At 29.7% G+C, this 26688-nt stretch overlaps 3 protein-coding genes across 5 annotated transcripts; all 3 read left to right on the top strand.

The window, feature by feature from the left end:
* The first annotated feature begins 79 nt into the window (after window positions 1–79).
* Window positions 80–10749, top strand: LOC145741857 (WD40 repeat-containing protein SMU1-like). The gene is made up of 10 exons (XM_082559524.1): window positions 80–192; window positions 579–668; window positions 935–1207; window positions 1297–1541; window positions 1852–2020; window positions 2443–2538; window positions 8781–8939; window positions 9442–9600; window positions 9952–10059; window positions 10208–10749. The coding sequence occupies exons 1-10, from the start codon at window positions 100–102 to the stop codon at window positions 10355–10357; spliced, it is 1542 nt and encodes a 513-aa protein (XP_082415650.1). The 5' UTR covers window positions 80–99; the 3' UTR covers window positions 10358–10749.
* A 986-nt stretch (window positions 10750–11735) lies between these two features.
* Window positions 11736–12999, top strand: LOC145741859 (immunoglobulin-binding protein 1-like). Its single transcript, XM_082559527.1, has one exon. The coding sequence runs from the start codon at window positions 11759–11761 to the stop codon at window positions 12731–12733; it is 975 nt and encodes a 324-aa protein (XP_082415653.1). The 5' UTR covers window positions 11736–11758; the 3' UTR covers window positions 12734–12999.
* A 73-nt stretch (window positions 13000–13072) lies between these two features.
* LOC145741854 (exocyst complex component 1-like) lies at window positions 13073–25980 on the top strand. 3 transcript variants are annotated; one of them, XM_082559520.1, is made up of 23 exons: window positions 13073–13357; window positions 13710–13805; window positions 14057–14126; window positions 14257–14330; window positions 14613–14768; window positions 15318–15509; window positions 15906–16038; window positions 16644–16753; window positions 17252–17404; window positions 17996–18080; window positions 18321–18422; window positions 19456–19551; window positions 20012–20121; window positions 20502–20609; window positions 20743–20807; window positions 21038–21061; window positions 21160–21180; window positions 22147–22282; window positions 22970–23047; window positions 23388–23571; window positions 24125–24333; window positions 24797–24994; window positions 25428–25979. In XM_082559520.1, the coding sequence occupies exons 1-23, from the start codon at window positions 13100–13102 to the stop codon at window positions 25578–25580; spliced, it is 2811 nt and encodes a 936-aa protein (XP_082415646.1). In that variant the 5' UTR covers window positions 13073–13099; the 3' UTR covers window positions 25581–25979. The 3 variants fall into 3 exon arrangements, with proteins under 3 accessions (XP_082415646.1, XP_082415647.1, XP_082415648.1); XM_082559521.1 differs by lacking the exon at window positions 21160–21180 and having other exon boundaries at window positions 25428–25980; XM_082559522.1 differs by lacking the exon at window positions 18321–18422 and having other exon boundaries at window positions 25428–25978.
* Window positions 25981–26688: the final 708 nt, after the last annotated feature.

The following is a 26688-nucleotide window of genomic DNA, read 5'->3' as shown; positions in this document are numbered from 1 at the left end:
ATATGTATATTTATCGCTTACAAATTTCTGATAATATTTACCTTTTTTTTCATATATTTTAAAACCTTTTGTTCGTTTCAGAATTAAAAATTTTATAAAATGACGCTTGAGATTGAATCTGCTGATGTTGTGAGGTTAATTCAACAATATCTTAAAGAAAATAATTTAATGAGAACTTTATCCACACTGCAGGTACAAATTTAAACTATATTTTAGTTTATTAATTTGTTAGGCTAAAAATCCTTAAAAAAATAAAATTTATTTTGTTGTTTTAGAAATTCCTCGTTGATATTATTAATTTTAACTTAACTAAGATTGGATTAAAATTTTCTAGACTGTGGCAGTTTGGGATATTATAGATTATAATTGCCCGATAATTAATCTGCTGATTAAGTGCTGGCTCAGCATGAGTTCATATTTATAAAGCCTTACATACATAATTTATAAAGCCTTAATTTATAAAGCCTTACATAAGGGCACAACAGCATGAGAGCAGTGGGGATTAAACCTAGAACTTCATGTAGTGAAGCCAGCTGCAATTTTTTTCTAAGTTTTAAATTATTTAATTCATCTTTCAGGAGGAATCAACGATTAGTTTAAACACGGTTGACAGCATCGATGGATTTGTTAACGACATTAACAATGGACATTGGGACACTGTTCTACAGGTTTGTGATGTCATAATATATAACTATTGTATCTGCACAAGGGTTTTATCTAAACTCTAATTATAACAACTTACATGCTGTGGAACAATTTTTTAAGGCATTACATTTTTGGATAGTTTTCAGTGTAACATCATTAGGTAACCTGGAATATTTGTTGTAATAAACCCAACTATAACTTGGTGACAGTTTGGCAAATTTTGAAAAGCTAATTCTAACTACAAATTATGACAAAAAGTTCTAGAATTTCTTTCTAAATTCTTTTTCAGGCGATACAATCTCTTAAACTTCCAGACAAAACCTTGGTTGATTTGTACGAACAAATTGTTCTCGAGTTGATTGAACTTCGTGAGCTCGGAGCTGCAAGGTCATTGTTACGTCAGACCGACCCTATGACATCACTAAAGCACGCTCATGCGGAACGATATGTCCACTTGGAGAACTTGTTGGCTCGGAGTTATTTTGATCCAAGGGAAGCTTATCCTGATGGCTCAACTAAGGAAAAAAGAAGAGCTCTTATTGCTCAATCTCTGGCTAAGGAGGTGGGGATAAAATTGAATTAATTTAAGCTAAAAAGAGGAAGTCAAAATAGATTTCATCATTTGTAAAATTTGTTGATTTTATTTTTAAGGTGAGTGTTGTTCCTCCTTCTCGCTTGATGGCGCTGTTGGGTCAATCCCTCAAGTGGCAGCAACATCAGGGACTTCTTCCTCCTGGGACCACGATTGATTTGTTCCGGGGCAAGGCTCAGACTCACAGGGAGACGGAGGAGGAAAAATATCCGACCCAGTTGAACAAAACAATCAAGTTTGGAACAAAAAGTCACGTCGAGTGCGCAAAGTTTTCACCTGATGGACAATTCCTGGTGACTGGAAGGTGGGTGAAGTTATACAACAAAATTAGAGTCATATTTTCTGATTGGTTGTAATACATAAGGTCCTGGGTTTGACCCACAATGCTTCTATGTTGAAGCTCCTTTAAGTAAGGTGCTATAGACAGTACAAACTTCTGCTAACTCCAGGACCAATCAGCAGCAATTATAATTAATAATTCTTATAAACCAAATGTAAAATTGTCAGTTTTTACTTTGTTTTAACTATGCTAAATTACGGGGTTTTTGTTACCGCACTAACTCCACCTTTAACTTCAAACTTTAGATTATAACTAACACCAACTTTATGTTTAGTGTTGATGGCTTTATAGAAGTGTGGAACTTTGTGACGGGGAAGATCAGGAAAGATCTCCAGTTTCAAGCCCAGGATAAATTCATGATGATGGACGATGCAGTTTTGTGTTTGAGCTTCAGCCGGGACAGTGAGATGCTGGCAAGTGGGGATCAACAGGGAAAGATTAAGGTGGGATTATATGGAATTATAAAACTAATAATAGAGTGGAATTATATGGAATTATAAAACTAATAGTAGAGTAGAATTATATGGAATTATATAACTAATAGTAGAGTGGGATTATGTAAAATTATATAACTTATGTATGTCCGATTTATAGGCCTACACAATCACCAAATTATCGCAGGCAAATATTAGTTTCAAGATTTTTTTTATATATAAATTTATCCTTGATGTAAGAAGGTCAAATACTTACCCACATGGGGTTAAATTTGTTACTGACCCTTACACCACCCTGCCAAGTTGCAACCATATAACAACAATTAAAATGCTGAACGATGGACAGGCCATTACCATTTCTGGGGTCGGATGATTATCACCAATTAGTTTCCTAATCCAATTTAATTACAATTCTTATTGATGATGTTTAGGTTTGGAAGATGGCAACTGGGCAATGTTTAAGGAGGTTTGAGAGAGCTCACAGTAAAGGAATAACCACTGTGTCCTTCTCTAAAGATGGAGGTCAGGTTAGTTGAACAATATTTCAACTTGTTTGTGGTAAATAAATCCATTTAACTTTGGTAATATATTCTTAAGTGTACAACTTTTGTACAAATTTTAACAATGTTTACTTAGGTTTATATATCTTATAGCACCCTAGTACAAACACTAACAATGTGTACATAGTTTTTAATGGTTTAGTGTGATTTATAATCTATTATATTATAAAATAATATTTTTAAATAAGGTTTTGTCACAGTTGGTATTAAGTTTAGTTATCCTGGGTTGTTGTTTAACTTTAAAATGGGTTTATAGTAAGTTATTAGTCTTTGGTTAAGTGTTTGTGGAATATGATTTTTTTAACTTTAAGTTGATTCAACGACAAAAAACTTTCAACTACTGAATTTTATTTTATACAAGCCCTGCTTAACACAAATTAAACTAAAATTACTAACATAAAAACTTAAAAATAATGATGATTTGGAATTGACATGCAACAATAAGAATATTAGAAATATTATTTCTGTTTTACATAGCTATACAGAAAAAAAATTATGATTTAAACAAATTAAAAAAAATAATAAACATAATATTTACACACATTACTTATCTCATTTTTGGATTTAAACAAACTTAAATTAAAAAAAAACCTATTCAAGTTAAGAATTAAAAAAATTTTTTTTTTTTCAAATTATGGCAAAAACTGAAATTATTTTTTCACTTTTTTTAATTTTTTGATTAAACCTCGAACTTCTACAAGTTGCTCTTTACATTCTTTAACCCTCTCACTTTTATCTTCATCACTTTCATCTTTAGCATTCTTGAAAGCCTTCAATGCCTTCACATAATAATCTTTTGCCTCCGATGGTTGTTGAGATTCGTAGTGATACCATCGACCAAGCGAGTGCAAGTGGGACCCATAAACTCCATACTCATTTGCTGAAGATCCCAGAACATCCTCCATCAACTTCACTGCTTGCTGGCATGTTTGGGTAGGATCTCCATCGGAATCATATTCACTCTCTGCTATGCAAAAAAGACAACCAGCTTCCATATCACATCTCACCTTTGCATCAGATTGTGTGTCGTTGTGGACGAGCTCTGTCATTTCCCGCATGAGTGGTGTCACATGATGTTGGATGACAATTTTCATGTTTTCATCTTCCTGTATTTTGTCAACACAACCATCCAAACCACCCACACACTGTGCTACCTTTTTAACAGATTGGTTGAGCACTTTACTACCAAGACCATACAAACCACCAGCTGCACTGTAGAACAAGATTGACTCCAGATATTTCTCCTTACCTTGAAGATGGTCAGCAAATAATTGAACTTGCTCAGCACTATCTTTGATGTTGCTTTGAATCAGGGAAGAAACCTTGTTCTTGGCTTCCATGGCTTTGTCATATTGGTTGGTCATCAAACAGGCGACATAATATTGGGTCAGCTTTAAGAGATAACACAAACTTGCTCCGGCCTCATATTGTGGGGAAATCTTGAAAAAAAATTTATCATAGCGCTTGGTCTGCCAATGCTTTATTGATTTTTCTAAACAAAAATAATAAAATTACAATTTTTTTATCATTATTGATCTTTTTACCCTTCATTGTCAAAATTAAATTAAAGTCAACTAACCCTCAGATTCAAACAAATTCTGAAGATCCAAAGCTGTTACTTGTTGAGAAAGTTTTGTTTCTTTGGCTTCTACCTCTGCAAAATATAAGTAAGCAATTTAAACTTAATTAATTTTATTTAACAAAAAAAACTAACTAAGAACTACACTTACCTAATTTTCTTTTTTTGGGTTTATTTTTGGTCAAATGCGTACTGATAATGCCTACATGAACACTGGATGCACTCTGTTGATTATCATATTTCTTGTTGGAAAATTTTGAAAACCCAAACAAACGCACACCACTTTTCAAAAACCCTTTAAACAAATTATTGTTGATTAATTGGGTTTAAATAAAGTTTAATTTCACATAGCTTACCCTTATTTTGGGGATTTCTTGGCTGCAAAAAACAAATAAAAAAATAGTGTTAATAAAAAAATATCTTGATTTGAGAATTGCTTTTATTATTTTTAATTTCAAAGTAATGCTAAAAAATGCTTTATAAAACAAGTTTTCTACCTCAAGCATGAGCTTAATTCTTTTTTGAGCTTCCAATTTCATTTCTTCAAACTTTTCTTCCCCCGAAATTTTCTCAAAGTTTTCCAGCTCAATGGAATCAAGTTTCCCAGCATCTTTGGTTGCGAGGAAGTTGTTCATCCTCTTCAGCATCTCACCAGAGGAGTAGTCGTACATCAACCTCTTTGTCTCCTCCTCGTTCTTAGTAATCACATGAAGAGTTATGGATCCGCTTCTTATCCAGTTTACAAAAGATCCTGCTGAGTTAAGCAGAGTGCCCAAGAAATCCCAACAAAATTGGACTCTATCTTGACTTGAAACGAAACTAGTTATAAATGTTGCTGCTCCAGCTGATAGTACAACTCCAGCAGCTTTCAGTGCAATATGGCTCGCAACTTCTGCTGGAACTCCTTTTAATATTAACTCAAATGAACCATATTTAACATTTATCAGATTAGTGGTTTCCTGAGCTAATTCTGCCATTTTTAACTTTTGTTTATGTTATTAACCTTTTAAAATCTAAACAGAATTATTATTTTAAAAGCTATAGTAACTATCAATTCCTTTAAACACTGATATTATTTTTTTGATTATTCCGATATCACTGTTCATATTTGACTCTTTGATTAATTATTCACCAAATTATTACAGTGGTTTGTTTGTTTAAACATTTTACGGCAAGAGTTTGATTGTTTAGTAACAACGTTAGCTATGTTTCATAGGCTCTGTGTTGGTTTGTGTTGTTTTTGGACAAAAATGTATTGTTTCTATATATATTTTAAATACATTTTTGTCTTGAAAAGTTGAAACAAATTTGCTTAAGTTAATAACAAAATTTAAGGTTACATTATATGCAAACATTTATTTATCAAGTTCAAATAAAATAAGGTTTTACTTATTTTATTTGAACAAATTAAAAATTACTGGAACAACACAAAACTTAATTTCAACCCCTCAAGGTAGCAGTAGTGAGCCATATTTAGGAATTTGTGTTCAGATTAAATGGTTTAAGTTTAACTTTAACATTTCTGTGAGGTTTTGTCATTGGAATCTCCACAAATTGACATTTACTCATAAGTTCAATGTTGCTTGCTTTAACAAGTTGAAAAGCAAGACAACTGGAGAATAATAAGCCGTAGTTTTGGCCTGCACACATCATATTTTCTGGTTTGTTTCATTTTGAATTTTTTCGGCCAATTATAAGGTTTTAAAATGTATTGTAGATTTGACACTTACATTGCTCTATATCGGTAAAATCTACCAGATTTGCAACCACTAAATTTAATTATGTTACAAGCCATGTTTTGACAATTCAATTTAAAATACAAAAAAACTAAAATATTAGTAATATGAAATAAACATGCACACTTAAAATATTATACATAATATTTACACATTAAACAAGTATTTAATTAAGCATTACAGAATTGTGATTTTTGGTTTTAAACAAAATTACTTAAGAAATTGTTTTTCTGATTGAGAGAATATGTTTTTAATTTTTTAATTTGAGAAACGGTGAAATACCCTTTCACTATTTTTATGTTTTGATTAAACCTTGAACTTTAACGAGTCGCTTTTCACACATTTTAATCAACTTGCTTTTATCTTCATCACTCCTATCTTTAGCATTCTTGTAAGCCTCCATTGCCCTCACATAATAACCTTCTGCCTCTGATGGTTGTTGAGCTTCTTACCATAAACCAAGGAAGTGCAAGTGGGCTCCATAAACCCGATACTTATTTGCTGAAGATCCCAGAACATCCTCCATCAACTTCACTGCTTGCTGGCATGTTTGGGTGACATCAACTTTGGACCAATATTTACACCAAACTATGTTATATAAACACCAAGCTTCCTTATCACATCTCACCTTCACATCAGATTGTGTGTCGTTGTGGACGAACTCTGTCATTTCACGCATGAGTGGTGTCACATGATGTTGGATGACACTTTTCATGTTTCTATCTTTTATTTTGTCGACACAACCCCTCATACCATACACACACTGTGCTATCCCCCCCACAGATTGGTTGAACAATTTACTACCAAGACCATACAACCCACCAGCTGCACTGTAGAACAAGATTGACTCCAGATATTTCCCCTTACCTTCAAGGTGGTCAGCAAATAACTGGACTTGCTCAGCACTAACTTGGATGTTGCTTTGAATCAGGGAAGAAACCTCGTTCTTGGCTTTCATGGCTTTGTCATATTGGTTGGTCATCAAACAGGCGACATAATATTTGGTCAGCTTTGGAAGATAACACAAACTAGCACCTCCCTTATATTGTGGGGAAAACTCCATCACAAATTTGTCATAACTTTTATTTTGCCAATGCTTACTACAATTTTCTAAATTAATACTTAAAACTTTAATATATTTACCCTCTATTAATTACCATGGTCAAAGTAAATTTAATATTAACTTACCTTCTGATTGAAATAAGTTTTGGAGATCCAAGGATGTTATTTGTGGAGTAAGTTTGATGTCTTTCACTCCTGATTCTAAATCAATTTTAAAGTTATTATTGGATTAAGATAATGTACAGGTTTACTTGTTTATAACAAAACTCACCTAGTTGTGCAACTTGCTGTTGGTTTTTGCTTGACTGCACACTGATCGTGCTACCGAGACCACTGGTTCCACTTCGTTGGTCATCATCTTTTATGTCCGACAGTTTTGGGAATCCAAATGTACGCAGATCACCTTCCAGAAAACCTTTAAATCAATTATTGTTAAAAACCATGGTATGGTATAATGGGTTGGCATTGGATTTTAATATTGTGTAACAATATTTATAAGATGCTGGGTTTAATATTTACTGCCCTATGTCTTAACTCAATTAATAAAGAAAAATGGAATATTTTTAAGAAGCTTAATAACTATTAGGTTAACCATATTAATATATAAATAAAATTAAAAAAAGGAACTTCTGGTCTACCTCTATCAAGAATTAATAAGTCACAAAATTTACCTTCACTATCCTGGATTCTTGGCTGCAATAAAAAAAATTGTTCTGTGGTTAAGTTTTGTGGTTAAGAATTACTTTAAAATTTTTTGAAATAATTTTTGACAACTTCTTTATTTGTTATTACAAAACAACTCCTTTACCTCAAGCATGAGCTCAATTCTTTTTTGAGCTTTCAATTTCATTTCTTCAAACTCTTCTTCCCCTGAAATTTTCTCAAAGTTTGTCAGCTCGATAGAATCAAGTTTCCCGGCATCTTTGGTTGCGAGGAAGTTGTTCATCCTCTTCAGCATCTCACCAAAGTAATGATCGATCATCAACCTCTTTGTCTCCTCCTTGTTCTTAGTGATCACATGAAGAGTTAGGGATCCGCTTCTTACCCACTTAACAAATGCTCCTGCTGAGTTAACCAAAGTGTTGAACAACTCGATGCAGAATTGAGCTTTATCTTCACTCGAAACAAGGCCGGCTATGAACGCTGTTGCTCCTGCTGATAGTACAACTCCAGCTGTTCCAAGGGCAATGTAACTCGCTACTTCTGCTGGTAATCCTTCTAATCGAAACTCAAAAAATCCAATTTTTAAGTTGATCCTATTTGGATGTACTGGTTCTGCCATTTTTAACTTTTAGTATTAAGTTAATTCTCTAAAAATAAAAAAAATCGTGTTGTGATTTAAAATTAATATAAGAACTGGTGAAAATATCTGACTAAAAATCTTCATTTTTTGTTTTTGGTTTGTATTTGTGATATCACTGTTATAGCTGTTACTTTTATGTTAATTATTTACTATTTTGCATCAGTGTTTTGTTTGTTTGAAAACATTAATGATGGAAGCTTGATTGTTTAGTGACAATGTTTAACATAGTTCAAATTTGTACTGGTTGTCAATTTAATTTGAATTTTTTTGTTTGTTGTGTTTAGTATTACCTATTTATTACTATACAAACTATTATTAATTGATCAAGATAATTAATTATAACAATTTCAATTATTAGGCAATTATAATCAATATTATCCCAAATCGCTAAAGTAAACTTGAGACTAGGTCAAGGTAACAAATGCTACTTTATGTTTAGGCTGTGGAGTTGGCCTTTACTCATGTGTGTAGTAGATATAAAAATAATAATCTTTAATACAAATTCACAAGTATCTCTATTTACTTCCAGGTTCTCAGTGCTTCATTTGATCAATGCATTAAACTTCATGGATTGAAGTCGGGCAAAACCTTGAAGGAGTTTAGAGGTCACACCTCGTTTGTCAACGAAGTTGTGTTCGCCACCGACGGGCACCATATTATAAGTGCTTCATCAGATGGAAATGTTAAGGTGAGGATCTTAGATTAGTTTAATTTTTAATTATATACAACCAACATTTAAGCTGTGTTTCTTGTATTACATGTACTAGTTAATAGCCTACCCTACAATAGGGATTTTAATTGTCATAAGTCGTCATGTGAAATCCTTTATATATATTATTACCTAAAACGTCATTTTATTGATAATGAGACATTTTTAAACCTTTTTTACCCCAAGCAATTCTTTGAGAAATGCCCCCTAATTTACAAAAAAATATTTGGCCCAATTTTTATTACAGTTTTTAAGATTATGTCCATTTGGTAAATTGGTTTAAGGTGGTATAGGCTAATACATTGTAGTTGTAACTTAAATTTATTTCTATTTGTTGTTATGATTCAAAATTTTTTGATTTTATTCTTTTTTAGTTTTAAATGTATTTTTTTTAAATTTTTGAACTTAAAAAAAAATTATTTTGGAAAAATTTTATATGTTAAGTTAATAAAAATTAAAATCCAATGTTTATACTTATTAGTTATGGAATATGAAATCAACAGAATGTACAAACACATTTAAATCTCTAAGTGCCGGCCAACAAGATGTCACCGTTAATTCTGTTCACATTTTACCCAAGAATCCTGAACATTTTGTGGTTTGTAATCGATCCAATATTGTTTCCATCATGAACATGCAGGTAAAGTTCTCCCATTTCTTATAGTTGGGTTTTTTATGTAAATTTGTCCTTGCTGTGGGAAGGTTGACTTCATGACTTAAACAAAGAGTAACAACAGTTACCCGGCCCAGTTTCAAGTTGCCTTTAGCAGTTTGGAATTATATAGATTATAATTGCCTGGTAATTATGCTGCTGATTAAATGCCGGCTTAGCAGAAGTTTTTACCGTTTTATAGCACATTACTTAAAAATACTTAAGCATGAGATCAGTAGGGATTTAACCCACGACCTTATATGTGGGGTGGCAAGTGTTCTTACCACTACACCACCCTGTCGGATTTAAAATATTTTTTGACCTTTAATTTTCTTTCAGGGTCAAATAGTAAAATCGTTTAGTTCAGGAAAGAGGGAGGGTGGTGACTTTGTGTGTGCAACAGTGTCACCTAGAGGAGAGTGGATTTATTGTGTTGGCGAAGATAAAGTAAAAAATTAATTTTTTAATATAATTATTTTTAGGTCTTAACAGCAGTGTCACATCACTGATAATTAAAAATTAATAATTAGTAAAGTAGTTAAAAAATATTTTTTATTAACTTTTTAATGCTACATTTTGTAAAATTTTTTTCCAGGTTCTTTATTGTTTCTCCACCAGCACTGGCAAACTAGAACGAACTTTAACAATCCATGATTGTGATGTCATCGGTGTTTCCCATCATCCCCACAATAACTTGATCGCCACTTACTCCGAAGATGGGCTTCTAAGGCTCTGGAAACCCTGAAAGTGCTGCTGTGAAAGAAAGGACTCATAAAATTTTGAATTTTTTTATAAACTTTTTAATAATTGACCAACTACAAACAAGCTGCTTTTCTACAAAAAACTTTGCAAACATTGATTAAATTTGCTATTTTTAAAAATATCCCTGCATAGTAGTTTTATTTTTAATGTTCTAAAAAACTAAAGAATAGGTTAAAAGATTTGTTATGTAAAAACGCTTCTGTTTTTAAACTTTTTTCTCTTTTTTGGCAATTTATTGATCTTGAATTTTTGACTACTAGTAATTATGATTTTACTTGTTTGGATGTAAGCATATTTAACATTTTTCGGGTTTATAAAATTACATAAAACTTTTGTGTGATTTCGACCTAATATTACTGCTGACTGTTTTGTCATTTATTAAATAATCATTAAAACATTGTTTGGTTTATTTACTTTTTTAATGATCATATATACCGAAATATACAATCATTGCTTTGATATATAACTACTTACACAGCTCTTTATATCATTTTAAAAAAAAAAGCTTGAGATTTCGGCATTGGGTAAAGAAAGGTATAAATGTAGTACAGTATAAGTAATGTGAAAGTGTTTAAAATATTTTTAAAATGAAGTCTAGTGCTTACTATTTAATGTATGTTAATTTAATTTACCAGCTTTTGTGTGCACCACAAATCAATAACATGAATATCGAGGATAAATTAATTATTGTAAATTTGTTATTAATTTAATGGAGCATTTCGCGTGTGTGTGCAACGAAATGTGCGCGTTTGAATAAAACAAACAAAGAAATAATAACTAGAATGCTGATAACGTTAAAGTATTGGGAAACTGGGTTTGGTTGTTTTGATTAAGTTTTAAAAGTTTAACTAAACTTTTGAGTTATATTTATTGATGTAATAGCTTTATAACTAACATTAATCCAGTTTAATAGAGTTTACGTAGAATTTAACTTAACTGACAAAACTCAGCCTGACATTCGGTCAGTTACTTGATTCTAAATTTTGTCTGTCAGTCTGTCTGTCTGTCAGTTTGTTTACATTGACTATTTGATCACGTGGTTATAATCGGGCCATTATTTCAAGTTGAAAATTAAAACGAGTTGTCTAAATTGTTGCTATTAATAGCTTTGTAGAAATAATGAAAAAATATTTAAAACCCTTCTACAATCTGATCAGATAATATAAAAAGATTGAACGATTTTTGTTTAATTTAAAGTTTGAGACTGGATCAACTCAAGACTGGGTCAGGGCAACAGATGTTACTATATGTTTGGATCGTAAAGCGGATCTTTCAACATTAAGGATAAAAATATAGGCCTATACAAAAAAAGTTTTTTTTAAACATTTAAAAATTTCAATTTTTCTCTTAATTAGATTTTATGTTTTAATTAAAATTAATCAAAATGGAAGCTGAATCCCATATAAGCACTGATGGAAAAAAGTTGTCTGATTTGTTCGCTGAAGCATGGAAGAAATATGATGACATCATCAACTCAAGTGAAGCGACAAATTCTCCGAAAACACAAAACTTAATTTCTGAGGTCGTGTCAATTTTGGAAATAATTTCAGAAAATGTTGAACAATTAAAAATGTTCTCGCCCAACGAGGAAATAGAAGAGGTTGCGACCTCTGATCTTTGTTACTTCCTGGTTCCCGTGCTCCTTGGAGATTTAAACTCAAGAAAGAATTGTGATGTCACAGATAGAATTAATTTAGTCGAAAAATCAAAAACTTTTTTTAAGTCGTTTTTAAAATTATGTTTTGATTATAATATCGGGAATTTGATTCAAATTAAAAATTGTTTAAAAGAAAAAAACCAGAAAAAAACTTCAAATATAAAACCTGACTTACAAGAAATGAATTCAACAAGAGAAGCGAAAATCGAAAAATATCGGAAAATCAAACAAAGAAACGAAGATTTGATAAATTTAAAACGAAATTTAATTGATGACGATTCAACGAGAAAATATTGGAAATTGTTGATTGTGTCGTGGGTCGATAAATCGATCGACGAGATCAACAATCTTAACACTGAGGTTGAGATGTTGACAATTATGACATCACAACGAGAAAACAATGAACCTAAACCCGTTAAGCAGAAAGGAAAAATGCCATTTATTTTAACTAAAGATAAATTACAGTCTCAAGTTTTCGGAGCTGGTTATCCGAGCGTGCCAACCGTCACGCTTGATGAGTTTTTTGAGCGTGAGCATGCAGCCGGGCGTGTCCCGGACTCAGGGTCAGGGCTCCCACAAAACGAGGATAAACATGACAGCGAGGAAGAGGATAAAGTCGAAGATGTTTATAAGTTGAGGGCAATGGATGAATGGAAAGATACACATCGGAGAGGGGAGGGGAACAGAAAAAATATGGGATAGAAATCGAGAGATGGACAAAATGGGATAGAAATTATTGAGGGATAAAAAAAACAGGACATAAATTTTTTATACTGCAGTTCCTTAAAAAACAGAGCACCAATGGTTTATCCTTAACTCAAACCTAAAACATTTAATAATCCATTGATGCTTATATAAATTAATGTTTTTTAAAAATATTTTGATTTGTTATTGTTAAAAGAATAATTTCTGTAACTTATGAATTTGAGATGTGTAAATTTTGTATTACGAAACATGTAATGCCAAAAATTTAGAATTATTTGCAAACAATTTATATTCAAAATTTAATTTTAATATCAAATTTATTCCTTTTGTAGCAACTGTTTAAAGGTTTAAAAACCAAACAAAATGGCTGCGATAAAACATGCTTTGCAACGTGATGTGTTCACCCCACATGATGAGAGGTTACTTGGGGTTGTACATATTGGCAAAGTGGGAGGAAAAAAGAAGAAGTCGTCATTTCTGTGCGCTTCTGTCACGATAGAACGACCTCCGGAGGTTTACATCAGCAAGTTTAAGAAGTTGGAGAAATTGGATTCTTACAAGAAACAAAAAGTTTGGCAGCTCAAGGAGTTGAAAGTTGTGAATGGAAAGGATGCAAATAAGGTAAGATTAATTTTTATTTTGTTCTGTTTACTTTATTAAGTAAGCTTTGTTATTTTTAATCTAATGGAGGTTGACTTTTACTGTTGCTTAGTTATAGAATAATGTAGTTTTAAAGTCTTAAATTTGGTCATTACTGTATTGTATATATTATCTCTTTAACCCTCCCCTACAAAAAAAACTTGCAGACTCTTTAAAATAGCGTAGTTATTTTTATATTATCCCTTTAAAGGATTGAAAGGTCAAAAATAACTCTTTAAAGGGTCAAAAATACATTAAACATAATGGAGGACATGGCAAAGATTTGTAGTTATTGTCCTTACCTGTTAATAAAAATTGAATAATATCGTTATAGGACACTCCTGAATTTGAGCTTCAGTTTGAAAAGAACTTTAAATGGTCAGCGAGCAGTGTCGGAGAAAAACAAACTTTTCTGTCATGTTTGTGGAAGGTAAACTTTAACTCTTACTCTGGTGTTTTGCTATGTTTTTGTTTTATTTTGTGAGATAATACTTAAATGTTGATTCTATCCTTAAAGTTGCAAAGTTATATATTCTTGGTAAAATTAATAAAAAATAAATTTTGGACAGTAAAGTTTTTTTTTTTAGAAAATTGTAAATTATGATAAAAAATTGTAAATTATGATTTTTTTATATAATGTAGCAATATTTAAATTATTTTAAATTTGATGTTGTAACCTAGTTGTGTCATCGATACATGCCACGACAGCAGAGGCCGGCCTTTACCAACATTCCACAAAGTTTATTGGAAAGTAAGTTAAAATTCAACAAAATTTAAAAATTATTGTTGAAGATAATATTCTTCATATTTTTGGTTTGGTAAAATAAAGAATTTTTAAATAAAATTTTTCCAATTGATAAAAAAGTGTTTTCGTTGTAAAGTTTCAGTTTCTGGAGCCGGGGAAACTCTAAAAAGTTCGGCAGGAGCAGAGGATGACGTTCTTGAAGATTATCAGGTTCATTTATTATTTTTATACTTAAAGCTTTTCTATAAACTTTAGAAAACTACCTTTTATATTTGACATTTTTAAACTAATTTTTAATATAAAACAGGCTTGTACAATAATTAAACTTTTTTATCTTTGTATTATTTTCAACAGGTTATGATAGAAACATAAAACAAAAATAACTTACTTATTTAGGAAAATATTTAACTTTTCTTATTTTTTTTATAATTTAAATTTGTTTTAAATAATAGTTTATATAACACTTGTATTCTTGTTGGTCATCTCTTCTAGGCCCTCACAGAACAAGAGGAACAAGACTTGGAACGTATGATCACAGAATGTGAGTTTGCGATAAGTGATGCTGAAGCGTTCACCAATTCATTGTCTAAGAACCTTTCAGTGCTGGATGGGAAGAATATTCACTCAATAATGGGTTCAGAACAACAGGTTTTTTATTTATTTAATATTTTTTTGTGCATCAATGAAAGTAATAGAATATATACATTAAATATTATATTAATGTGACAAAAAAAAGAAAAAAAATATATACATTAAATATTATATTAATGTGACGGGAAAAAATGACAAAATTAATTTTATGATTTAAAACATGCCACAAATATTATTATTTACATAAAGATTTGATATAACAAATGGTGAGGTCACCAAACCCAGTGAAAATGGAAAGCTTTTTTACAATATTTTTATAATAAATGTCAAGTAAATGTTAGTTTTGGTTAATTTGTTGGGGCACTTTTGTATAATTTCTAATTGCTTTTACCCTGATTTGGCCTTTAAACAACAAGCAATTTAAAAAGAAGGCTTATGACAAATTTTTCTATAGTAAATTTACTTTTTTTTTAATTTAAAGAATTCATTTTTTATCTTATAAAAAATAGTTTTTCTTTTTTTAATTTAAAAATGAATCTAAATAGAAAAATGACTAAACTGATAAATTAATTAATTTTTTTTATTAAAATAACAATTGACCTTTAGGTGACCTCATTAATGTTGTTGTTGGATAAAGCCATGAATGAGGTTTCAACAATCGAGTCACGCTTGGACGAATACGATGTCATGGTTGAGGGAATATCGGGGCAGATGGGGCAAATTAGAAACCAGGAATCGTTCATCCAAATCACGAACAAGAACCATGGAAGGTTATTGGATGACCTTGACAAATTAGTGGTGCGTGAAATTTGTTTAAAGTTAATTTTTTTAATTGGATTTTGTGTTTTTTTATTATTATTTTTTTGTAGTTTAATTTTTTTGGTGCTTTTAATATTAATGCAAATTGTAATTTTTTATATCTTGTATAAAACACATTTTTATTAAACTTTCTTGTTTATTTTGGTTTGTTTAATGTATGATTATTAAATATGACGTTTTTTACTATTATTTTATGTAATTTAGCTTTTTTTTAATCTCAAAAATCACTTCATAATTATAGCAAACAATTGCCGCCATTTTGAAGTTTTTTTGCAAATTGTGGTTGTTTACATATTTTATATTCTGTACCAATATTACTACAAAACTTGATCTAATTTGTTACTTCTTGTAAACCTTTAAACCTTTACCTTCTAGATGCAACTAGATTTATCGAAGGGTCACATCAAAGCCTTAAGAGAGATGGATTTAAGCAAGGATAGTGGCATTGAAGCTTGTACAAGTGCGGCTGAAGCTTTACAACAAGCAATGGAGGTCGAACTTCCGATTGGTGAGTTCAACAATTTGTTTATTTCTGAACTAGTCCTTAATTTCAGTATTCCATTAATCTCTTTATGCTGTTAAGCCAAACAAACCATACAATACCTATATATAGTCCATAAATCCAAATTTTATATAATTTGCTAAATTTGGATATTTAAAATCAATACTTTTATTTTTGATATACTTTTTATTTTACTACCTCCAAACTACATTATTTTGTAAGTTTAAAAAATTGTTAATTTTGTGTCTAATCGTGAGGAATTTTTGTGGCTTAAATTACAGATTTTTTTGCAAATAAAGCTAATTTTGCCTGGGGGTTTATGCTATGCATAAAAGCTGTTACTTGATAAGCTTAAAATGTAGAATAATTTGGATAATTGGGGAAAACTGAAGTTTTTTAATTGATAAAAAAAATATTGTTTGTGGTGCACAGGCAAAATATCACAACTAAGTATTTGTTGACTCCATATTAGAAAAGTAAAAATGCAACCTGTAAAGCAGACAATTAACTTGTTAAATTATAAACCTTTTAATATTGGGCTTAATTATAACTTAATGTATTTTATAGGCTGCTAGAAAGATTAATTTAATTTTTACTTTAATATTTTTCAGGTTTATCAAAACTTCAGGCTGTTGCTGAACAACAGAAATTGTTTCACGAACTTCGACAACTATTTGCTAAAAGATTATTCGATCACTTAAGTGTTTTGTTCGAGAAACAGGTTGAAAATTATTGATAATTTTTGTGTGCGGTTTGCTTAGGCTTTTGTTTTTGTGTATTTTTTTTATATCACCTTAAGGTGATAAGTTTTATATTTTTATTGGGAGAAGATGTGCTGTTGTGACATGTTAAGCTATCAGTAAACACTGTCTTAAGGGCAAATAATGTGGCATTGGTGCGGCTTGAACCCGAAATCTTTCGGTTCGTAGTCCGACGCCATGACCAGTTCGCCACACTACCGGGCCAAATTATTAGATTTTTGTTGTCAAAAATATGTATTGTAACAACTAGCCCCCCCTATGGTTGAATTTTTATTTGTGTAATGTGGTTGCATCTCTTAACTAATATTTGCCTCCATAGAAATTGGATATATAAATAAATTGCTTACTAAACTTCATTATATATGTAGACAATTGACAATATTTAACAATTGACGAAATTAATATTTCAGATTTTACTTAAAGTGTTTTCAAAATTAAACCTAATTTTTTTAACTCAGGCGAATGAACCTAGTGGAGGAAATTTGGTGAAAAATACGGAAACCCTGAAATTACCGAAACATTTTCCGTTCCATCGAGATTTGATGAGTTTTCGGCAACTTATTCTCTGGATAAAAACGGCCGATAAAACGAAATACACTCAACTTATAACGGTAAGTTTATTGACTCAGCAACAAATTTTTAACCTAACTTTTTGAAGTTTTTGTGATGTTAAATTGTTTTGTAATTTTAATTTCATTAATATTTCAAAAATTCTAGTTATCAGCTTGGTAATTAAATTTTTGTAATATAGCCACAACTTTTAACTAATATTTGTCTTTAATAATTTACATGTTCACCACAAATGGCAGTTTTATTTATTTTGTAGTCCTATAAATAGAAAATACTTTTTTTTTTTTTTGGTTTTTCGCACATTGATAAAAGTAAATAATAAATACAATATACAATTAATATTACAACAATGCGACGGGAAAAAATGACAAAATCAATTTAATGAATTAAAACATGCTAAAAGTATTAATGTTTATACAAAGATTTTAAGTATATTATGGCATGGTCACCAAACCCAAATAATATCGTCCACTAAGCCCCGATATGTATAGATTATTATTGTCTTAGATTTTAAAAATAATCTTGTTTTTGAAGATTATTTCACCTTGCTCATTTATTATATATTTTTTTTTTGTAACAACTTATTTTATATTTTTGTAACAACTTATTTTTATTTTTTAATTTATTTTTAGATTTACACGAAAAATATTAACCGTCTGTACTCTAAAGAAATAAAGGATTTCATGACCTCGGCGAAGCAACGATTTATTCAACAAGGTAGACACTTTAAATAGTAAACACTTTATATTTAATATTAAAAATTTATTTCTAACAAAATGTATTAACTATACTTTTTTGTTACATAAAATTTAAATTAAATTTAAATTAATGATATTTAATTTATTTGTTTACTAAAACTTATTAAATTTTAACAGAAATAATAATAACAGATTAAAACCTAATTAACTTAAATAATCTTAACATTAAAATTTAAGTAAATAAAATTTCATGGTCCAGCAAACATCGATACAGAGCACGGTTCAGCGGCTTTAAAAGCGACCTCCAGTTTGACCTTGAATAACCTTGGGGTCGAACATAAAAGATTTTCTATAAATAAAAGTATTTTGTGCGAGTTACTAACCCCAGCTTGTAAACCTAATATGCAAATTAGATGTAGTACCAATATGCAAATTAGATGTAGTACTAATATGCAAATTAGATGTAGTACTAATATGCAAATTAGATGTAGTACTAATATGCAAATTAGATGTAGTACTAATATGCAAATTAGATGTAGTACTAATACACAATTTGCAAATAATTAATGCTTCGTCCTAAGGCTTGGAAAACTAACTTTTATAAAAAAAATTTAAAGTTTGAATAAAAAATTTAAAGTTTGTTAAACCGTTGAAAAAATGGTTTTAATAAAATAGAATTAAATTTTTGTTGATAATAAAGTTAAGATATAACTTTAAATTTTTCACAACAACAAAATATATTGTTTTGGTAAATTACAATCAAATGTTAGTGTGTTAAGCATGATCAAATTTGGAAAGCATGAAATATCTTAAAACAAGTTAAAATATTGCATGAGTAGTTAAAATATTGTTAAAATTTTTGGTGTTTTGGTATAAAATTGTAGTTTAAATTAAATTGGGATACATAATTTGCTTTTTAGGTGTTTTGGCTCCAAATTTGAGATAAATTTAAGATGAATTTACTTGTTAATTATGTCATAAAGTTTGTCGAATTTTGTACATAAAAGGATAATAACTTTATGACCGGCAGCATGGTGTAGTGGTAAGAACACTTGCTACACCACACATGAGGTCGTGGGTTCAATCCTCACTGAGCTCATGCTGTAGCGCCCTTGAGTAAGGCACTATAAACGGTATGAACTCCTGTTGAGTCGGCACTTAATTAGCAGTATAATTACCGGGCAATTATAATCTATAATATGCCAAACTGCTAAAGTCAACTCAAGATTGGGTTGGGGTAACTTATGTTACTCTATCTTTACTCTATCGTCGCGCTTTTGACTTTCCCACATCGAGGATAAAGATATATACAAAAAAAATAATGTAACACCCTTTAATAGTTTCCAATTAATAAACTAAAATGTAAATTTTTTATCCAAATTAATATTTTTTAGAACTAAGTTCGAGTATCAAGAATTTATCAGGATCACAACAAAGTTTAAACAAAAAGAAAAAGTTTGGAGGTTCAACCCAGAGTTTAGCTGTCAAGGGTGAGATTGTAATTTCTATATTCTTTGTTTTATTATGGGTCGAATACAGAAAGTCAAGTTAACGTAAACCCGAATTAAAATCGTTAAATTTTTTGTTATGCAAAAAGTTAAATTTTGTTACGACTTTCTGCATTCGACTTCAAGACTTCAAGTTTCTGTTTTTTAATTTATATTTTGTTTTTATTGTTGTAATACCTGCCTCTGGATGCTCAAGTTACGTGTATGTGGCAATGCTGTATCCTTAACTTATTAGCAGATTGGCACACAAGCAATATTTATCAAAATATTAAAAGACAAATAGTAAAAATAAGTCAAGTTCATTCAAGTGACTTTAAAAACAGAATGTGATGATATTTACAAATTGTATCAGATAAAAAAATGAAAAAATTTCTTCTTTTTACTTTGATCACATAATTGTTAACATTATTGACATCATAATAATTTTATTATTACATCACAGGCGTCACAAAGAGGTTGAAAGGAATAGGCAAAAAGAAGGGACTAGGTGGCAGTAGAGAATCACTGGCCACATCAGATTTTGAACTTTCTGATCGAGAAAAATTTAGCAGCGTGAGTTGTTTGTTTAAATTGATTGATATTTATTATTATCCTCGATGTGGGAAGGTTGAATGCGCGCCTAAACAGAGTAACAATTGTTACCCCACCCCAGTCTCGAGTTGCCTGTGGCAGTTTGGGATATTATAGATTATAATTGTCCGATAATTAAGCTGCTGATTAAGTGCTGGCTCAGCAGGAGTTTATACCATTTATAGCACCTTACTTAAGGGTGCTACAGCATGAGAGCAGTGGTGATCAAACCCAGGACCTCATGTAGTAAAGCCAAGTGTTCTAACCACTATTTAGATTCTATCCAACTAATTTTGCAAGACATAATTTAAACCTTCAATTAAAAGAAAAACTTTGCTAATATTCTAATATTTTCCATCCAGACTTTCCGTGAGGTTTTAAACGAACTCGAACCAACATGCCAAGATGAAGAAAATTTTCTCACAAAGTTTTTCCACGTCAATGTTGAAAGTTCAGATACAATGATGCCTGTAAGTATTGTGATGTCATACCAATCTGTGATGTCATAAAAAGTTTTGAAATGTTGGGTGGTTAAATTAAATGTGTTTAAATTGTTACAAGATTTATTTATGACATCACATTAACATGATTATGACATCACAGGGTGGAAGTGATGATGAAGAGGATGACACGGAACAAGGAATTGCTCGGAGAAAAAAGTATCAAGAGTAAGTGTGATGTCATAATAATATCATCCTATATGATGTCATAATAAAATAATAATATTTTTAATTAAGTAATTAGCTTAAAGTTTTTTATTTGATTTTTTTATCCGAAAATTAATTTTTAATTCTTTTGTAAAAGTTTAATTAAAATTGTTTAAAAATTAATTGTTAATTTTTGTTTTTTAAATAATTCTAAATTTTATTTTAAACTAATTTCAAAAATTTTTTTTTAGAACCCAAATTGTTAAAGAAAAAAGGTAATTAAAATTTTCAATAATTTAACAAATTAAAATAACAATAAACGATTTTATTTAAAATAATATTAGCCTAATAATAACTAAACTTATTTGTGAAGAAATTATGTTAAAGACAATTGGTAAGTTGTTTGAATCCTAATTTGCTCGGTTTTTATTCTTTTAATGCTTTTATTTTCCTTTTTAATTTTCATTTTTCAGGCTTAAAAGCATGTTTTTATTAATTTAAAAAGTTTTTGAAGATGGTCTGTAATTTTGTCTATTTGGTTCGTATGATGTGGTTTTTATTCATATACCAAAAAATCATTTAAACGAGTCGGCATTTTAAAAAAAAAATCAAATTATAAAAACACCCATTTACTAAAGATTAGGCCAAATTTTTTTTTCTTAAAATTTAAATGGCATTTTTTCTGAAATTCAAGGGTTTAGGGTATGAAGCGGTTCAATAGTAAGTGTCTTATTGTCGGTAAAAAAGTGTTTTTTGAATATGTTGGTAATCTGTTTTACTAAATGGGTAAGATTGATTTAGTTTATAATTTTTTTTTAAATATTTTTTTAAATTTAATATTTCCTGAAATTTAAAGGGTTTAGGGTATAAAGGTGTCTAATGAAAATTGTTTTATTGTCGGTAAAATTGTGTTTGTGGGTATGAGACAGTGATCTGAATAAATGAAAAAGTAAATTAAATAAGTTTAAGTTTATAATTTTTATTAAAATGATTTTTTAATTTAAAAATGATAAATTTTCTCAGTTTTTAAATAAATTTGTTTGTTTTAAATTTTATTTTTAGCCAAATTTTTTTTCGATTACTTTTTTAAGAAACAATCAACTTTAAAATTTTTATTTAAAAAAAGGTTATAAAATAATTAAATGTTTTTATCAATTATTATATCCAGGTGTAGTATTTAGTAAAATTAAAATTATATTTTTTTAAAAATTATATTTCTTAATTTTATTTTAAATATGCCGATTTATTTTTAATAGAACGTCAATGTGTAAAGTTATAATTAAATTAATTAATGAGTTATTTTTTTAATTGGTATTTTTTAATTAATTATTTCTTTTAATTAATTAGTTTTTAACTCCAGGTTAATGATGAGTGAGATATTCTCGGTGGTTGAACTTGAACTTTCACTTCTCGTCAACTTTGGGGAAAAACTCGACCCCCTCAACTCCCTTAATATGCTCGTTGTTATCGGACACCGGGTGGCACAAGCACAACAAGTAAGAATAAATTATCAAAGTTGTAAATAAGTAAGGTGTCCGGTAGTGTTGTTAAGTAGTCATTGCAGCGGACTATGAGCCAAAAGGTTTTGGGTTCGAGCCGCACTATTGCCACACTATTTGCCCTTGACCTGGCGTTCACGAAAAGCTCAAACATATCTCAAACATATCTCAAACCGCACACCCTTACCCGAAAAAATTTTTAAAAACCTTAATCTTAAGGTGATAAGGCAAAAAAATTGGTAAATTAGGTGGTGTAATATCCCTGGTATAGCATTGAATTATAGTAGAAGTATTCCGGGTTTAATCTGCGCCAATGCCACACTATTTGATCTTAAATCCAGTGAGATTTTAAACCAAAAGGTTTTGGGTTTAAGCCTTCCAATGCCACTGGAAAACTTACTGGAAAACTCGAAACGTGTCACAACAGCACATCCTTTTACAATAAATGTAAAAACCTATTGCTCAAAGATTGTATAAGAAAAATGCAAAATTTTTTTCTCTTTATTTTGTTATGTCAAGTGAATTGTTTTATTTTTTAAAAACTATTTTTTTATTAAAAATTATATTTATTTTTAACTTTGGAATAAGTTGTTTTTAAACTACCAATATTCTTTAAAACAATCTTTAAACTTGTGTTCACACAAACCTGATGTTTTTATTAATTAAAAACATTTTTGTTTATAGGCCAACGATGGTTCTTTTCTTACTAAAATGTTGGGCAACTCTCTCATTGAAGTGAAAAGAAATTTTGATGACTTTATTGTAAGTTTTGAGTTTATTTGATTTACAAACAAATATTTTTAACTTTTTTCTTATAAAAGGTAAATTATAGTTCGCTGGGATTTAATCCTACCTGCTCTTATGCTGTAGCACCTTTAAGTAATGCGCTATAGATGGCATAAACTCCTGCTGAGCCAGCACTTAATCAGCAGCTTAATTATCAGGCAATTATAATCTATAATATCCCAAACTGCTACAGGCAACTTAAGACTGGGACGGATAACCTTATGCTACTCTATGGTGGGCTGTAAAGTCGACCTTTTCGCATCAAGATATATATATATAAATTAAACAAATGTTTTAAAAATTTAATTTTTGTTAGAAAAACAAGGTTCAAGGAATTAAAGATTTCTCGACGAGTAAATCCAAGAAAACTGGATTCCTTCCGTTTGTCCTCGAGTTTGAGGAGTTTATCGAGCTTAGTGAAAGTATTTTTAAAGATGCAGAGCGTAGAACAGATATCGATAAAGCTTACAAAATGTTAATCGAAGCTGTTTTTGGTGCCAGTAAGTTTAGTTTATCCTCAATGTAAATGTTCCCTGTTATTTTGGTTTAAATTAAAGTTTAGCCTGTTAGGATTTTGTCTTGTGGTATTAACAACTCGTCAAACGAAATCTGTAGCACAATATAGCATTAGAGGAAATCAAACTTAAATAAAATCAATATCACCAAATCATAAATTTGCTTTGTTTTACTGGAGTAAAATTAAACTTGCTAAAGCCTTAAAAATTATAAACTTTTACCCACTTTACAACTGTACCTGTTAACAAACCAAACATTATACTTCGCAGTTTATTTTTAAACAAAGAAGATGGTAGCAAAAGCCTTAAAACATACATAAAGACTCAAATCATAACATTTCCAAATTAAATTTCAAGTTGTATAAAAATAATAATTTTTTCTAATAAAAATATATAAATCAAATAAAAATAATCATAGATGGCTATTAGTTAAATCATTTTATTCCTAGATAAAATAATTAAAGTTGTATGCTTTAAAAATAATCATTGCTATTTTAATTGTATTAGTTTCCAATAAAAATACAAATTTCAATCATAGTTGAGGGACTTGCAACCGATCCCCACCAAAGTCACAAGATCCCCCCTGAAGTGATCATGTTTGAGAACTATCATCATCTTCTTAACTGCCTCTCTAGCCTCAAGATTGCAAGTTTGGACCAAGAAAAGAAAGCAGTGAAGTTGAAATATAACAAATACCTCAACTCTTATGTTACCAACATGCTGGGAAGACCACTGGAGAAATTAAGTGTAAGTTTGTTTTCTTAACTTTTGTTTTTTATATTTAGATGCACCTTTATTTATATCATCAAATATTTAAATTATCAATGTTGGCATCTGTTGGCATTTCAGCACATAATACTTGGTAATTTTAATATGACAGTTTTTTTAATTGATTGTTTTCTGTTTTTGTTACTATATTCCCTATTTAATTATATATTCTTGAGGATATTTTTGTTTTAAATTTTTATTCTTTTATCACTAGTTGATAGCCTGCCCTATGGTTAGCATTTTATTTGTTATAATATAGTTGCCACTCTTAACTAATACTTGCCTACGATAATTCACCCGCACACAAACAATAGTTTTATTTATTTTGTAGGCCTATAAATTGGACATACATATATATATAGTCCACATTACATGTAGATTATTAATTTTTTTATATTTTAGATAACTTAAGTTTAATTTTTTTCAACTTTTATTTCTCCAGAACTTCTTTGAAGGAGTAGTTCAAGTAATGGAGTCAGGTGTTCGACCTGAGGAAGTTGGATTCCAACTTAAGTTCAGTAAACAGGAGTTAAGAAAATGTATAAAGGAATATAATGGAAAGGATGTAAAGAAAGGACTTGATGTCTTACACCACAAGATAGTGAAACACACAGCCAGTAATGACAACAGATTACTAAGGGTGAGATGTTGTCTTTTTTAAAATATTTTTGTTGTTTGTTCAAAAGATCATAATGGTAACAAAATAAGATTTAAGTTACATACAAATGTTAATTTTTTTGTATACATACATAGAAAAGGGAATTTTTTTGTGTTATCTACTTTTTTAGTGTTTTTTTTAAACTTTTTTAAAATTTTCAATATTTTAAAGTTAAGTCACTTGTTCTAATGTAATCTGAACAAGAATGCCTGTGCACCAAAAACAGCAATCTTTTAATTAAGGCTTCAAGCTTTAATATACTAAGACATTTTAACAAAGAGTTTTACTTTTATGTACTTTTTAATACTGTAATGGTCAAGTTGTTAATGCGACTATTTTACGGTTTAGTTTCAAATCTCAAAACAAACTTAAAAATTTAATCTTTCAAATAAAATAATTAATTCTTTATGTCCAGGTTGTTTGGCAACACATGCAGGAAGAATTCCTGAAGCAGTACAACCACTTTCAAGATTTAATCAATAAATGTTACGCTGATTCTGGAATTAAGATGGAGTTCACCATCGAGAATGTTCTTGCTTACTTTTCAGATATCACCTACAAGGATTGAACCAGGAACCTCTGGTTCATAAAACTTGTCAATTTTTACATTAAATTTTGTTAAAAAAATATTGATTAGTGATTCAAAATGGTAATTAATTACATACTTTTAATGTTTAATGACTTACAAGTTCACTTTGTATGAATACAAACATAAATTAACCTCTTTTAAGTTGCTTCAAGTCTTAATGATAGCCTGTACTAGAATTATAAATTGTTTTAAACTTGGGGCCAACATTGCTTTAATTTAATTTTTCGTTATTTTCTAAAGTAATTTTCTGTTCCAATGAAAATTCCAAACTTAACAATAAAGTTAAACCTTAAGGGGTGAATTGTCTATTTAGCTAACATTGACTGTAAATGATTATGTATCTTTTTCCATTTATATATTTAATATATATTTCTATTATCTATATTTCAACTGTATACCAGATTTATTTGATAAATGCAATATGGTTTATATTTGTTTGATTTTTTGTATATGTATTATCTTTAAGTAAAATCATATTTATTAAACAAAAAGTTGATTGCAAAAATGAAACTTTTAATTTTGACTTAAACAAAAATATATTTCTTGGTATTGATTTATTATCTTTGACTTAAACATAGAGTAACAACAGTTACCCGACCCAGTCTCCAGTTGGCAATTTGGGACATTACGTAGATTATTATTGCCGAATAATTAAACAACTGATTAAGTGCTGGATTAGCAGGAGTTTATACCGTTTATAGCACCTTAAGTTTCACAGTACGGAAACAGTAGGAATTAAACCCAAGATCTCATATAGTAAGACTAAGTATTATAATCACTACACCACGCTGCCAGTATTTTAATGTTACAACCATCACATAAGGTTAAACACGTCACAACAACCCTATTCTAATTAAATAAAAACCTATTGTTATGCAATAAGTTAGAAAAAGTCAGAATTTAAATTCAATTAAAACATCGACTTCATTTTTGTTTAATTAACAAATCGTTAATTAACGTTTGTTATTATTTAGCTATATGCAAAAAGGGGGATAATTAATAATTACGTAATTAATTAACAAAAACAATCAGCGTTGGAATGTCGACGCAAGACTAAAACGCGGGAACGTGATTTGTGACGTCACAA

Source organism: Corella eumyota, chromosome 2, assembly GCF_963082875.1.
Source record: "Corella eumyota chromosome 2, kaCorEumy4.1, whole genome shotgun sequence".
Classification (NCBI taxonomy): Eukaryota; Metazoa; Chordata; class Ascidiacea; order Phlebobranchia; family Corellidae; genus Corella; species Corella eumyota.
This window is presented reverse-complemented; position numbering and strand designations above follow the sequence as displayed.

Bases quoted from the DNA above. Each gene is read 5' to 3' on its own strand.
- LOC145741859 (XM_082559527.1), top strand. From the start codon at position 11,759: ATGGAAGCTGAATCCCATATAAGCACTGATGGAAAAAAGTTGTCTGAT.
- LOC145741854 (XM_082559520.1), top strand. From the start codon at position 13,100: ATGGCTGCGATAAAACATGCTTTGCAACGTGATGTGTTCACCCCACAT. The intron at 14,769-15,317 runs GTTTTTTATTTA...ATTGACCTTTAG, and splicing joins TAATGGGTTCAGAACAACAG to GTGACCTCATTAATGTTGTT. The intron at 21,062-21,159 runs GTAATTAAAATT...TTATTTGTGAAG, and splicing joins CAAATTGTTAAAGAAAAAAG to AAATTATGTTAAAGACAATT.
- LOC145741857 (XM_082559524.1), top strand. From the start codon at position 100: ATGACGCTTGAGATTGAATCTGCTGATGTTGTGAGGTTAATTCAACAA. The intron at 1,208-1,296 runs GTGGGGATAAAA...TTTATTTTTAAG, and splicing joins CTCAATCTCTGGCTAAGGAG to GTGAGTGTTGTTCCTCCTTC. The intron at 8,940-9,441 runs GTGAGGATCTTA...TATACTTATTAG, and splicing joins CATCAGATGGAAATGTTAAG to TTATGGAATATGAAATCAAC.